At 28.9% G+C, this 15,669-nt stretch overlaps 1 protein-coding gene across 2 annotated transcripts in view; it reads left to right on the top strand.

Annotated features, from left to right (window-relative positions):
* Positions 1 to 15,669, top strand: part of Zdhhc8 (zinc finger DHHC-type containing 8) — a 249,807-nt gene that overhangs the window by 224,616 nt on the left and 9,522 nt on the right. For both annotated transcript variants that reach the window (XM_075303063.1, XM_075303064.1), the window contains exons 7-8: positions 6,370 to 6,614; positions 11,160 to 11,345. In XM_075303063.1, the coding sequence (XP_075159178.1) occupies positions 6,370 to 6,614; positions 11,160 to 11,345 (431 nt within the window). The remainder of the gene's footprint in view (positions 1 to 6,369; positions 6,615 to 11,159; positions 11,346 to 15,669) is intronic.

Below are 15,669 nucleotides of genomic sequence, written 5' to 3'. Positions count from 1 at the left end.
ATCTGATTCAATCAAGAAATTAATTGATTCAATTAATTTTTAATTGAAATGTCTTCAATTACAGAAATGATAGTATCAATTAAAAAAATAATTAAAGGCCAATTAAAAAATTAATTGATCCAAATAAAAAATTAATTGATACTATTAATGTTTGTGATTGATTTTTGTTTCAATTAAAAAATTTGTTGAATCAATTAAATTTTTAATTAAATATTTTTTAAAACTCAATTAAAATTTTAATTGAAAAAATTTTCGTGAATTTTTTTTCTGTGCAGCGAATGAATGTGATCACCACAAACATGCTTCAAGAGCAAAATTTTATTTTTGGACGGTGAACATGGAACATGTCATTGAAGTTCCGAAAGAGCTCACCGATGCACAAAGTTAGACTGTGAAGACCCAAGGTGGCTTCGCTTACACGATAATGACCATTTACCGAATTTTGTGGTCTCCAATGAGAAGCCCTTCCAAATTGAGCAGATTGTGAACAAACAATATCATCGGTTTATTTGCCAAAGAAGTCAACTGAAAATGTATATCTTTGATTGGCCACCAGAACTCAAGCGCCGCCGATAGTATTGGTGGGGCCTTTATATGATCACCTCAAACATTTTTTTTATACCCTCCACCATAGGATGGGGGTATATTGACTTTGTCATTCCGTTTGTAACACATCGAAATATTGCTCTAAGACCCCATAAAGTATATATATTCTGGGTCGTGGTGAAATTCTGAGTCGATCTGAGCATGTCCGTCCGTCTGTTGAAATCACGCTAACTTCCGAACGAAACAAGCTATCGACTTGAAACTTGGCACAAGTAGTTGTTATTGATGTAGGTCGGATGGTATTGCAAATGGGCCATATCGGTCCACTTTTACGTATAGCCCCCATATAAACGGACCCCCAAATTTGGCTTGCGATTGCTCTAAGAGAAGCAAATTTCATCCGATCCGGCAGAAATTTGGTACATGGTGTTAGTATTTGGTCTCTAACAACCATGCAAAAACTGGTCCATATCGGTTCACTTTTACGTATAGCCCCCATATTAACGGACCCCCAAATTTGGCTTGCGATTGCTCTAAGAGAAGCAAATTTCATCCGATCCGGCTGAAATTTGGTACATGGCGTTAGTATATGGTCTCTAACAACCATGCAGAAATTGGTCCATATAGGTCCATAATTACATATAGCCCCCATATAAACCGATCCCCCGATTTGGCTTGCGGAGCATCTAAGAGAACCAAATTTCATCCGATCCGGCTGAAATTTGGTACATGGTGTTGATATATGGTCTCTAACAACCGTGCAAAAATTGGTCCACATCGGTCCATAATTATATATAGCCCCTATATAAACCGATCCCCCGATTTGGCTTGCGGAGCCTCTAAGAGAAGCAAATTTCATCCGATCCGGCTGAAATTTGGTACATGGTGTTGGTATATGTTCTCTAATGACCATGCAAAAATTGGTCCACATCGGTCCATAATTATATATAGCCCCCATATAAACCGATCCCCAGATTTGACCTCCGGAGCCTCTTAGAGGAGCAAAATTCATCCGATCCGGTTGAAATGTGGTACGTGGTGTTAGTATATGGTCCCTAACAACCATGCAAGAATTGGTCCATATCGGTCCATAATTATATATAGTCCCCATATAAATCGATCCCCAGATTTGTCCTCCGGAGCCTCTTGGAGGAGCAAAATTCATCCGATCCGGTTGAAATTTGGAACATGGTGTTAGAATGTGGTCTCTAACAAACACGCAAGAATTGGTCCATATCGATTCATAATTATATAGCCCCCATATAAACCGATCCCCAGATTTGTTCTCCGGAGCCTCTTGGAGGAGCAAAATTCATCCGTTCCGGTTGAAATTTGCAACGTGGTGTTAGTATAAGGCCGCTAATAACCATGCCAAAATTGTTATATATAGCCGATCCCCAATCACACAAAAATTGGTCCATATCGGTTCATAATCACAATTGCCACTCGAGCCAAAAATAATCTACAAAAATTGTATTTTTATAGAAAACATTGTCAAAATGTTTTTTCTATAAAAAATTTTGTCCAAATTTTATTTCTATAGAAAATTTTGTCAAAATTTTATTTCTATAGAGAATTTTGTCAAAATTTTATTTCTATAGAAAATTTTTTCCAAATTTTATTTCTATAGAAAATTTTTTCCAAATTTTATTTCTATAGAAAATTTTTTCCAAATTTTATTTCTATAGAACATTTTTTCCAAATTTTGTTTCTATAGAAAATTTTTTCCAAATTTTATTTCTATAGAAAATTTTGTCAAAATTTTATTTCTATAGAAAATTTTGTCAAAATTTTATTTCTATAGAAAATTTTGTCAAAATTTTATTTCTATAGAAAATTTTGTCAAAATTTTATTTCTATAGAAAATGTTGTCAAAATTTTATTTCTATAGAAAAATTTTTCCAAATTTTATTTCTATAGAAAATTTTTTCCTAATTTTATTTCTGTAGAAAATTTTATCCAAATTTCATTTCTATAGAAAATTTTGTCAAAATTTTATTTCTATAGAAAATTTTGTCAAAATTTTATTTCTATAGAAAATTTTGTCAAAATTTTATTTCTATAGAAAATGTTGTCAAAATTTTATTTCTATAGAAAAATTTTTCCAAATTTTATTTCTATAGAAAATTTTTTCCAAATTTTATTTCTGTAGAAAATTTTATCCAAATTTTACTTCTATAGAAAATGTTGTCAAAATTTTATTTTGTCAAAATTTTATTTCTTATATTACATGTTAGCCTGATACCGAAACAGGCAATTGACGTCCAAATGCATTATATCTAATTATACAATTATTTTTCGAGCTTTATGGACAGATATAGATTAAGGAACATGGTTAATAGAGCCATTGAAAAGAAAACGCCAGATACAAATCTATACACGCCTGGACTGTACATGTTTCGGTTCGGGCGAATGAACCACAGCCTTTAGTATAGATCTGGCTGGGAGAGATAACTCAAATTAGCTTTCTAAAAATAAATTTCGTGTTGTTGCATTACTATGTAACAAAACGAAATAAAAATAAGATTAAGGGACTTGAAAGTTATATGAAAAGATGATGTACAGTGGGAGAAAAGATGATTCAATTTGTAAGAGGAAATTTCCCAAATGTTATCTCCATAAGGAGTTAGCATAAAGGGCCCAAAATTGAGTTATCTCTCCCAGCCAGATCTATACTAAAGGCTGTGGAAAGGTTCATTCGCCCGAACCGAAACATGTACAGTCCAGGCGTGTATAGATTTGTATCTGGCGTTTTCTTTTCAATGGCTCTATTAACCATGTTCCTTAATCTATATCTGTCCATAAAGCTCGAAAAATAATTGTATAATTAGATAAAATTTTATTTCTATAGAAACTTTAAACTTAATTATATACGTATTTAATCGGCCTTTTTAGTTTAATATATACCACGTATGGACTATGTGGTGTATATTACTGTGTTAGGAAGTTTTAAGATACCTTGCCATCGGCAAGTGTTACCGTGACCCAAGTAATTCGATTGTGGATGGCAGTCTTCAGTAGAAGTTTCTACGCAATCCATGGTGGAGGGTACATAAGCTTCGGCCTGGCCGAACTTACGGCCGTATATACTTGTTTTTTTTTTTTTTTATGAGGAACTTATTTTGCTCTTGAAACACGTTTGGGGCGATCATATTCCTTCTCTAAGAAGTTTCCGAACCGCCCTCGTAGTTGGCAACTAGTTATATTAATTGTGTTTGCTTATACGCAAACAGTAACCTATTAATATTACTAGTACGTAAATGAACCAGTTCAGTTTACACGAAACAAGTTTAGTTTGCAATCGCAAGAAGATGGGGACAGTAATATATCACACAATTGCATTCAAATGTTGTTTTGTCTAAATTGCATTTAACTTAATGAAATCTCGTGTGGAAATAATGTTCGCTCAGGGTTTCCAAATACATTCAAATTAAAATTTGTATGAAATTGTCCTACGAGTTAGGTATTCAAAATGCATCGGTTGTAAAATATTTGCAAACCCCTAATTCACAGGGTGGCCGATAAGTCCCCGGTCTAACAAGGAAAAACACTTTTTTTTGTCAAAATTCATTTTTATTATTCAACATAGTTCCCTTCAAGAGCGATACAACGATTATAACGACCTTCCAATTTTTTGATACCATTTTGGTAGTACTCCTCAGTTTCGGCGATCACCTCTTCATTGCAGCCAATTTTTTTCCCTGCGAGCATCCTTTTGAGGTCTGAGAACAAGAAACAGTCGCTGGGGGCCAGATCTGGAGAATACGGTGGGTGGGGAAGCAATTCGAAGCCCAATTCATGCATTTTTGCCATCGTTCTCAATGACTTGTTGCACGATGCGTTGTCTTGGTGGGACAACACTTTTTTCTTCTTCATATGGGGCCGTTTTGCCGCGATTTCGACCTTCAAACGCTCCAATAACGCCATATAATAGTCACTGTTGATGGTTTTTCCCTTCTCAAGATAATCGATAAAAATTATTCCATGCGCATCCCAAAAAACATAGGCCATTACTTTGCCAGCAGACTTTTGAGTCTTTCCACGCTTCGGAAACGGTTCACCGTTCGCTGTCCACTCATCCGACTGTCGATTGGACTCAGGAGTGTAGTGATGGAGCCATGTTTCATCCATTGTCACATATCGACGGAAAAACTCGGGGGTATTACGAGTTAACAACTGCAAACACAGCTCAGAATCATCAACACGTTGTTGTTTTTGGTCAAATGTGAGCTCGCGCGGCACCCATTTTGCACAGAGCTTCCGCATATCCAAATATTGATGAATGATATGACCAACACGTTCCTTTGATATATTTAAGGCCTCTGCTATCTCGATCAACTTCATTTGACGGTCATTCAAAATCATTTTGTGGATTTTTTTGATGTTTTTATCGGTAACCACCTCTTTCGGGCGTCCACTGCGTTCACCGTCCTCCGTGCTCATTTCACCACGCTTGAATTTGGCATACCAATCAATTATTGTTGATTTCCCTGGGGCAGAGTCCGGAAACTCATTATCATGCCAAGTTTTTGCTTCCACCGTATTTTTTCTCTTCAGAAAACAGTATTTTATCAAAACACGAAATTCCTTTTTTCCATTTTTTTCACAATAACAAAAGTTGCTTCACAAAAGACGCTCTATCTCACAAACTAATTGACTTACAGACGTCAAATTTTGACACGAATCATTTGAAGGTTGGTACTATATAAAAATAATATGCATTTAATACCAGCGACGCCATCTATGTGTCAAACCGGGGACTTATCAGCCAACCTGTTATCGTTTGTTACACAGAAAAAATATCACCAAAATATTTCCAATTAAAATGTTGATTGAAGTTGAAAATATTTTCAATTAATAAATTAATTGATACAATTAATTTTGTAATCAAATTCGGAAGACTAAGTCAGTTAAAAAAAGAGATGAACATTTTTTTTTTAATTTTTAATTAAAAATGTATTTCAAACAATCAATTGTTAATCCAAATAAAAACTCTAAGCCAATTCAGAAAGTAATTGAAAATAGTTACCTTTTTTAATTAAAATATTGAGTTTAAATTTAGTTTTGCAATCAACGTCTATTTAATTTTTAATTGAATCAATTAAAAAATTAATTAATTTGAAATTAATTTTTTAATCAAGAATTTTTTTATGTCCAATTAAAACTGTGATTGATACTATCATTTTCGTGATTGAAGACATTTCAATTAAAAAATTAATTGGATCAAATAATTTCGTGATTAGATCAGAAAAACATTTGTGATGTTTTCGATTATATAATACTAAAAATGTATGAATTAGGATAGATAGAGATTATAAAAAGTCCAAAGTAAATTCGAATAACTGATTCTCCCATATTGAAAACTAAAAAAATCCCATAAATTTAATAAGCGATGATTAATTGTTTTTTCCCTATGACTACATTAATTATAATAAAATTCTTAATGATAGTAAACGAAGACCAATGGTTTTATTATAAAAATAAAAAGGATTTCCTCTAGGCCCTTGCAAAGCTATATTCAACCAATATTACCACAATTATTCATCAAGCTCTCTCGATCATATTCATATCATTTTATTCACATTCATATATAATTTTGTTTATCATTATTTTATTTTTTATTTTATTCACATTTAATTAATGTCTAACGTCATTTATCTTAATTATATTATTATTATTATTATTATTATCCGACATATTTTACATTAATACATATATCCTATGTCCTAAGTTAATAATAATCTGTCTAAGGTCGTTATGCCATATCTTACAACTTGAATATTTTTGTGTTTTGTGTATTCTTTTATGTATTCATCCGAATAGTTATCGCCCGGTCGTGAGTGTTCCGATACTGATATGGAACCACAAGCATCACAGAGTCAAGATTGTGAACCTACACCACCATTACAACGACACAATTCAACAAATTTCTTCTTGCCACAAATGGAGAATGTAAATGGGACGATATCAACGGGTCAGGGAAATGCTGGCCAAAGTAATGGTGGCGGTGATTCGCCACGACATTTACGCATGTATCATCCAAGACATAGTCCTTTAGCAAGACAAAGGTAAGTTAATGCAATACTATGGCACATGACTTTTTTCTAGTGGGTACTTTAAATTTAGACAATTTCAATGAGATGTAAATTTGATTGTAAGATTGGTTGTACAACTAATCTCATTACCATTCGGATAACTTTAAATTAATTTTATAATGGATAATTGTCCGCCGAATAGACAAATTTATAGCGGCCAAACCGCTGCCGGAGGCAAAAATTTAGTTCTATAGAAAATTTTGTCAAAATTTTATTTCTATAGAAAATTTTGTCAAAATTTTATTTCTATAGAAAATGTTGTCAAAATTTTATTTCTATAGAAAATTTTGTCAAAATTTTATTTCTATAGAAAATTTTGTCAAAATTTTATGTCTATAGAAAACTTTGTCAAAATTTTTGTCTATAGAAAATTTTGTCAAAATTTTATGTCTATAGAAAATTTCGTCAAAATTTTATTTTTATAGAAAATTTTGTTAAAATTTTATGTCTATAGAAAATTTTGTCAAAATTTTATTTCTATAGAAAATTTTGTCAAAATTTTATTTCTATAGAAAATTTTGTCAAAATTATATTTCTATAGAAAATTTTGTCAAAATTATATTTCTATAGTAAATTTTATCAAAATTTTATTTCTATAGAAAATCTTACCAAAATTTTATTTCTATAGAAAATTTTGTCAAAATTTTATTTCTATAGAAAATTTTGTCAAAATTTTATTTCTATAGAAATTTTTGTCAAAATTTTATTTGTATAGAATTTTTTTTCCAAAATTTTATTTCTATAGAAAATTTTATCAAAATTTTATTTCTATAGAAAATTTTGTCAAAATTTCATGTCTATAGAAAATTTAGTCAAAATTTCATGTCTATAGAAAATTTTGTCAAAATTTTATTTCTATAGAAAATTTTGTAAAAATTTTATTTCTATAGAAAATTTTGTCACAACTTTATTTCTATAGAAAATTTTGTCAAAATTTTATGTCTATAGACAATTTTGTCAAAATTTTATGTCTATAGAAAATTTGGTCAACATTTTATTTCTATAGAAAATTTTGTCAAAATTATATTTCTATAGCAAATTTTATCAAAATTTTATTTCTATAGAAAATTGTGTCAAAATTTTATTTCTATAGAAAATTCTGTCAAAACTTTATTTCTATAGGAAATTTTGTCAAAATTCTATTTCTTAAAAATTTAGCTAAAAGAAACATAAAGAACTTAGGTTAGGATATGTTAGGTTTAGTGGCAGCCCATAATAGGCTCTCTTAGATTTAGATTTTTCCGCGGTGGATTATCCCCTCTCAGTAATGCTGGTGACATTTCTGAGTGTTTCAAAGCTTTGCTAAGTGGTTTCACAGTAGTGCGAAACGCCTTTCGGACTCGGCTATAAATAGGAGGTCCCATGTCATTGATCTAAATATGGAACAGCACTCAGTGACAAGGAAGATGTTCATCACTGTAGTATCACAATGGCCTGATTAGTCTAAGTGGACCTGATATAATGAGCTGCCACCATCCCGCAAGTGGTGAACTTAAATTATTAATGTAAATTCTATATAACATTACTTTTGAAATTATGAGTAATATAAAATCATGTTAATAACAACTAATTGTTATTATAACCCTAATGCTGTTAATAATTAGATATAAATAAAAAAACATATTATTATCAATTACGAGTTAACATAAAATCTGCGGCTAAATTTTCATAAACGTTAATGTAATGAAAATATTAACCATGTCTTCTTATTTTATATTCTTATTAATAATTGATAAATAAAAAATTATAATCTTCACATTATTGATAGTAAATGTAAAAATTTTACATATAATGGGTCACACTAAAATTGGAGCCACGGTTGCCACGGTTTGTAGAATTCTAGATTGATAGAATTCCTGATGTTTATGTAGATTTTACAAAATATTCCTCCCACCCCACTTAAAATGTTGACAAAATTATCTAATGAAATAAAATTTTGACAAATTTTTCTAAAGAAAAAAATTTTGACAAAATTTTTTATAGAAATAACATCTTTAAAAAATTTTTCTATAAAAATAAAATTTTGACAAAATTTTCTACAGGAATAAATTTTGAAAAAATTTTCTACAGAAATAAAATTTTGTACCAAGTTTTCTATAGAAATGACATTTTGACAAAATTTTCTATAGAAATAAAATGTTGACAAAATTTTCTAAAGAAAACCCAAAAAATGAAAAAATTGTCTATAGAAATAAAATTTTTACAAATGTTTACTATAAAAATAAAATTTTGGCAAAACTTTCTAAAGAAATAAAACTTTTACAAAATTTTCTATAGAATTTTGACAAAATAAGATTTTTTGTTTGGTAGTTTTTTGGTAAAATTTTCTATAGAAATTATATTTTGAGAAAGTTTTCTATAGAAATAAATTTTTATTTTCTATAGAAATAAAATTTTGACAAAATTTTCTATAGAAATAGAATTTTAAAAAAATTTTCTATAAAAATAAAATTTTGACAAAATTTTCTACAGAAATAAATTTTGACAAAATTTTCTACAGGAATAAATTTTGACAAAATTTTCTACAGGAATAAAATTTTTACCAAATTTTCTATAGAAATGAAATTTTGACAAAATTTTCTATAGAAAGAAAATTTTGGCAAATTCTTCTATAGAAATAAAATTTTGACAAAATTTTCTTACAGAAATAAAATTTTTACCAAGTTTTCTTTAGAAATAAAATTTTGACAAAATTTTCTAAAGAAATAAAATTTTGACAAAATTTTCTATAGAAATAAAATGTTGACACAATTTTCTAAAGAAAAAAAAAATTGGACAAAATTTTCTAAAGAAATAAAATTTTGCACAATTTTCTAGAAATAAAATTTTTACAAGAGTTTACTATAAAAATAAAATTTTGACAAAATTTTCAATAGAAATTAAATTTTTAAAAAATTTTCTAGTAAAATTAAATTTTTAAAAAATTTTCTAGTAAAATTAAATTTTTACAAAATTTTCTATTAAAATTAAATTTTCACAAAATTTTCTAACGAAATTAAATTTTGACATAATTTTTTATAGAAATAAAATTTTTACAAAAGTTTACTATAAAACTAAAATTTTGACAAAATTTTCTTTAGAAATAAAATTTTGACACAATTTTTTATATAAATAAAATTTTGAGAAAATTTTCTTTAGAAATAAAATTTTGACACAATTTTGTATAGCAGTAAAATTGTAAAAAAATTTTCTATAAAAATAAAATTTTTACAAAATTTTCTACAGAAATAAAATGTTTACCAAGTTTTCTATAGAAATGAAATTTTGACAAAATTTTCTTTAGAAATAAAATTTTGACACAATTTTTTATAGAAATAAAATTTTGACAAAATTTTCTTTAGAAATAAAATTTTGACAAAATTTTGTATAGTAGTAAAATTGTAAAAAAATTTTCTATAAAAATAAAATTTTTACTAAATTTTCTACAGAAATAAAATTTTTACCAAGTTTTCTATAGAAATGAAATTTTGACAAAATTTTCTTTAGAAATAAAATTTTGACACAATTTTTTATAGAAATAAAATTTTGACAAATTTTTCTTTAGAAATAAAATATTGACACAATTTTGTGTAGCAGTAAAATTGTAAAACAATTTTCTATAAAAATAAAATTTTTACAAAATTTTCTACAGAAATAAAATTTTTACCAAATATTCTATAGAAATGAAATTTTGACAAAATTTTCTATAGAAATAAAATGTTGACAAAATTTTCTAAAGAAACCCAAAAAATGACAAAATTTTCTACAGAAATAAAATTTTATTTTCTATAGAAATAAAATTTAAAAAAAAAATTTCTATAAAAATAAAATTGTGACAAAATTTTCTACAGAAATAAATTTTGACAAAATTTTCTACAGAAATAAAATTTTGACAAAATTGTCTACAATAAAAATTTGACAAAATTTTTCTATAGAAATAAAATTTTGACAACAGAAATAAAATTATTACCAACTTTTCTATAGAAATGAAATTTTGACAAAATCTTCTATAGAAATAAAATTTTGACAAAAATTTCTATAGAAATAAAATGTTGACACAATTTTCTAAAAAAAATGGACAACATTTTCTTAAGAAATAAATATAGAAATAAAATTTTTACAAAAGTTTACTATAGAAATAAAATTTTTACAAATGTTTGCTATAGAAATAAAATTTTGACCAAAGTTTACTATAGAAATAAAATTTTTACAAAAGTTTACTATGGAAATAAAATTTTGACAAAATTTTCTATAGCATTAAAATTGTATATAGAAAAAAAATTGTTTAGAATTTTGACAGAGTAAAATTTTTGTTTGGTAGTTTTTTGGTAAAATTATCTCCAAATTTTGGTAGATTATGTTTGGATCGAGTGGCAACCGTGATGGGAACCCCTTTTATGATGCGAAATTGCCATTAATCAGAATCCTTTGTCATTTTTTTTGTAAATTTGTATTAGAATACATTTTTGCTAAATAGATACCAAAATGTGAAATTTTGTTTTAATATATGCATATTTTTTTTCTATTTCATTTACTTAGGGGTTTGGATCCACAACGTGGCTTCAATGATGCCATGTCACCAGATCATCCAAATCATATTAGCCAACAACAACAGCAGCAACAAGCACAAAATCGCACGGGGACAACGGCAACACCTACCATGCAGCAACGCATGAAACCTTTGGGTGTGGCCACACCATTGGTAATGGCTAGTCCAGTTAGAAGGTAAGTCCTTCCATTGTTCACATTTTAAAAACTTTACAAAATTCCATTACCACCACTAAGAATTTATTCTATCAAAATACACCGAATTCGTTTTTCAACAACACCATCACATCATATCCACCTATACACTTGTTTACCTTTGAAAAATTTCAAATTAAAAACTATTTTCTTTTACTTTATAAATAGTTTGCTTTATTGATTTTTTTTTCTACATTTTATCTTCTATGTTTATTTTTTCTCTGCAAAACTATTTTCAACTACAATAATTTTCTTAATCTATGAAAACAAAAACAACTTCCCTTGCACAAAAAACAAAATAATGCTTTCCCCTTGTCTTGCCTTACCTTTTATTCCTGCATTGAAAAACAACTACACGCATTTTCCAAATACCAAAACAAAAAAATTATAAAAATTTAATTTTGAACAAAAAAAAAAGATGGACATAGCTGGAATTTACTACGTTTTCTTTGTGCCAACATAATCGGTAATTAAATAAATTTTAGACGGCGTTTCTTTATTTCAGTGTTTGTGTATGTTGTTTTTAGATAAAAGAAAATAAAAAAACAAATACAAGGTCCACAAATAGTTGGCACACATTTCGCCAAAAAAAGACGTTACTTTATTGTATTAACAAAAAAACAACAAAAAAAATTGTGTTTAAGAAAACTGAGTTGAAAATAAATGCACCGCCTTTAAATATGCTTTAGTAGTTTGTTATTAAAAATATATATATATGTGTGTGTATGTTAGTGTGAATGTATAAGTTTTTTTTATAGATAGAATTCATTGCAACTATATTAACAATGAGTTTTTCTAACCAATGAAGTTTATCAAACAAATTCGTTGATCAAAATTTATTTGCCTTTTTTTCTCATTCTCATATCTTACATCATGGACGTCTAATCAGTCATCATTTATGGCTCATTGGTTTATGAGTAGAAAAAAAAGGAAAAATAAGAATGTTGCATATTTTTAGGCACGTGAGGATATTGAATTATGTGTTTATTAATATGGATTTCGCATGAGTATTATTCTTAAAGAAATACAAATTCACTAACTGAGGCTTAGCTAGAGGGTACTAGGGGACAACCTCAGAGATACTATAGCCTCCAGGTTTTTTAGCCTTGCAAAGGCCTTATACAGTTACTTTAATCAATATTTTGAAAACTACTCAGACTTAGATTCTTATTTAAGATTTTTTGAATGAACAAGAAATACATTTTCTAGCTACACTGAAAACAACATTGTCAAAGATTTTGCGTTTTTAACTTATGGATGCAATTTGAGTGCAGCACAGGTATCATATGTCTCCGATATGGAGATTTTTTAATTGGAAATTTTATCTTTGGAGTTTACGTGAGAGTTACGATTTAATTTGACAATGGGAACTCTTCATGAAAGAAAATCATATTAAGCTGAAACAGTTCATATTTTTTTAAATCGTCCACATATTGGAATTTTTGTTTTTAACTTGACTTTAAAGTTGAGAATATTCAACAATAGTAAAGTCTTTAAATTTAACAATGAGTTTTTTCACCAATGAAGTTTATCAAACAAATTTGTTAATCAAAATGTATTTGTCATTTTTCCCATTCTCATATCTTCTATCATAGAAGTCAAATCAGTCTTGTATGGTTCATTGGTTTTAGATAATAAAAGGTTGTATATTTTTAGGCTAATTATTATGAATAAACCTAATGACATTTAATTACGTTTTCAAATGTGTTTATAAATATGGACTTAGCATGGTTACACCGAAAAAATTTCCGTAGTTAAACTAACGCTAAATTTAGCTTATTTGTATTGAAAAAAAAAAAATATACACAGTCAGTCCAAGCCAAACTCGGACACTTGTAAAATTTTTATTTTTGCTGGAATATTAACAAAAGTTTAAATAGAAGAAAAACTTATTATTAACGTTTTAAGTGTCATTTTATTAATCTTGTAAAAACAGAAAACAAAATTCAAATTCATCAATTCAAAAGTGAAATATATGGAAAAAACTTTATGTAGTTCAAAATGGTCGCACAAGTCAAACTCGGACATCTCAAAAAAATTCAAATTGGATCCATATTTTCGGTTCTTTAATACTTGGTATGTAGACCTTTGCTACTTTTGACCATTTTTAATCTTTTCAGAATAGATTGCACCAACTTCTTGCAATATTCTGGAGGTATTTTGTTCCACTCTTCCCCCAAAATTCTTTTTAAGTCAGCTTTATTGGACACCAAATTTTCCTGGACCCTTTTGTTGAGATAATCCCATAAATTTTCAATTGGGTTTATATCTGGGCTTTGTGGTGGTGTTTTCATTACGTGGGTGACATTATACAAAAGCCATGATCGAACTTTATAGGCATTATGTTTCGGATCATTATCTTGGTAGAAGTACCAGCCCTCACTAAGTCCCAGTTTCCGAACACTATGGGGAATATTTTCCTTGAGGATATCTAAATATACATTGTGGTCCATAACTCCATCAATAAAATGCAATGATCCAGGTCCCGCTGCGGAAAAAGAGCCCCAAACCATCACTGATCCACCTCCATGTTTTACGGTCGGTTTAAGGTTTGTTAAACGTAACTCCTGAGTTGGCCCCCTCCACACAATCGGTTTACCATCTGAGCCAAAAACATTGAATTTGCTCTCATCTGTAAATAAGACATTGCTCCAAAACAAAAAATCTTTGTTCTCGTGCTCCTTCGCGAAATCCAGACGTATTTTTTGATTACGCTTGCTTATAAATGGTTTCTGTCTTGCCTTTCTTCCATTTAGACCGGCCTTGTCAAGCACGTTTCTTATGGTAGATGGGCTAGCTTTTTTACCTAGCTCATTTTCAGCTAAAGAAGCACGTTTTGGAGCACTTATAAAGGGGGAACATTTTGTTTTTCTTACTAGAAAGCGTTCTTCAGCATCTGAAAAAATTTTATTGTGAGCTTTCTTTGCCTTATTTTCCACAGATTTCCTCATCTTGAAGCGCTTTATAACATCGTGTACGGTCGAATGGCTTCTATTAACCCTTTTCGAGATTTCTCGTACACTTTTGCCTTCCTGAGAATGCTTAATTATAAGTTTTCTGAGTTCAATACTAGTTTGTCCTCTTTGTCTAGAATTCATGCTTCTAATTACATGAAAGTTGCGGAAATGAAATAAATTCACAAAGTGGTTATTCCCCAATTTACTACAAAGCAATTCCATGTACTGAATTGCATAAAAACACAGAGTTGCAATTTATGGGTCAATAATGTCATTTGTCCGAGTTTGGCTTGCGCACTATTTTTTAGGTGCCAGTTGTTTTTCTGATCCAGTTTTCGTTGCCCTTCATGCATGATGGATTTCCTTTTTGTTTTCAAATCCTTAAGGTATAGGCATACAAATAACGATTTTCCAGATTCCTTGATTCAAATTTTGTCCGAATTCTAACAAATCATTAATAATTTGCTACAGTGTCCGAGTTTGGCTTGGACTGACTGTATTTGTTTGAAGTAAAATTTTATTTTTTTTTTTTTTTTGAAATTTTCCACAGCTCAATGAAATTTTCCTTTTGTTAAGTATGTCTCAAACATTTTATGATCTAAACGTGGGTATAAATTTCAATGACCGTTCACATAAGTTCAATATGAAATAATGCAAAAGAAAATTTTCGTACGATTTCCAAAAATAAGTAAAATGTCCATGATTTGGCGCCAATGATTTTCTTTTTTATTTTTAGTTAATTTTTTCTTCTGTGAGAGGATGTAATTTCGTGAACTGCATTTTAAAAGTGCAAAAGAGCATTCAATTTTCCTGGTTTTAACAACGCTTTGTGAAAATCTTTACATGTGGGGTATAATTTAGTTCAATCACACGAGGTAGTTCATTCTTGCTAAAAAATAGTTTAATTTTTTTTTTCTTGGTATTATTCTTAAACAAAGTGGAAGCTCGGGCCCACCCTCAGAGAAACTATAGCCCCCGGTTTTTTTTAGTGAACATTTTAAAATTATTTAAATTCTTTTTTTTTTAATGGGCACGAAACACAATTTCTAACTACACTGTAAATCAAAACATTGTCGTAGATACAAAGATTTAGCGTAAATAATATATACATGCAATTTGTTCGCATCATAGGCGACATGCTTGGTGGCTGGTAATTGTTGCAACCAACTTCAGCATGCTATCGTTTTCAAACCGCTCGTCTGACAGCTGACAAATTAATTCCAGTGACAGACTTAATTTTATTGTTTAAGCTTGTAAAAAAATTCTCGATAATTTTTCCAATTAAAGTCTTAATTTAGTTTTGAAAAATATTCAATCAAACATTTAATTTATTCAACTTTTTTTTTAAT

Source organism: Haematobia irritans, chromosome 3, assembly GCF_050003625.1.
Source record: "Haematobia irritans isolate KBUSLIRL chromosome 3, ASM5000362v1, whole genome shotgun sequence".
Classification (NCBI taxonomy): domain Eukaryota; kingdom Metazoa; phylum Arthropoda; class Insecta; order Diptera; family Muscidae; genus Haematobia; species Haematobia irritans.
This window is presented reverse-complemented; position numbering and strand designations above follow the sequence as displayed.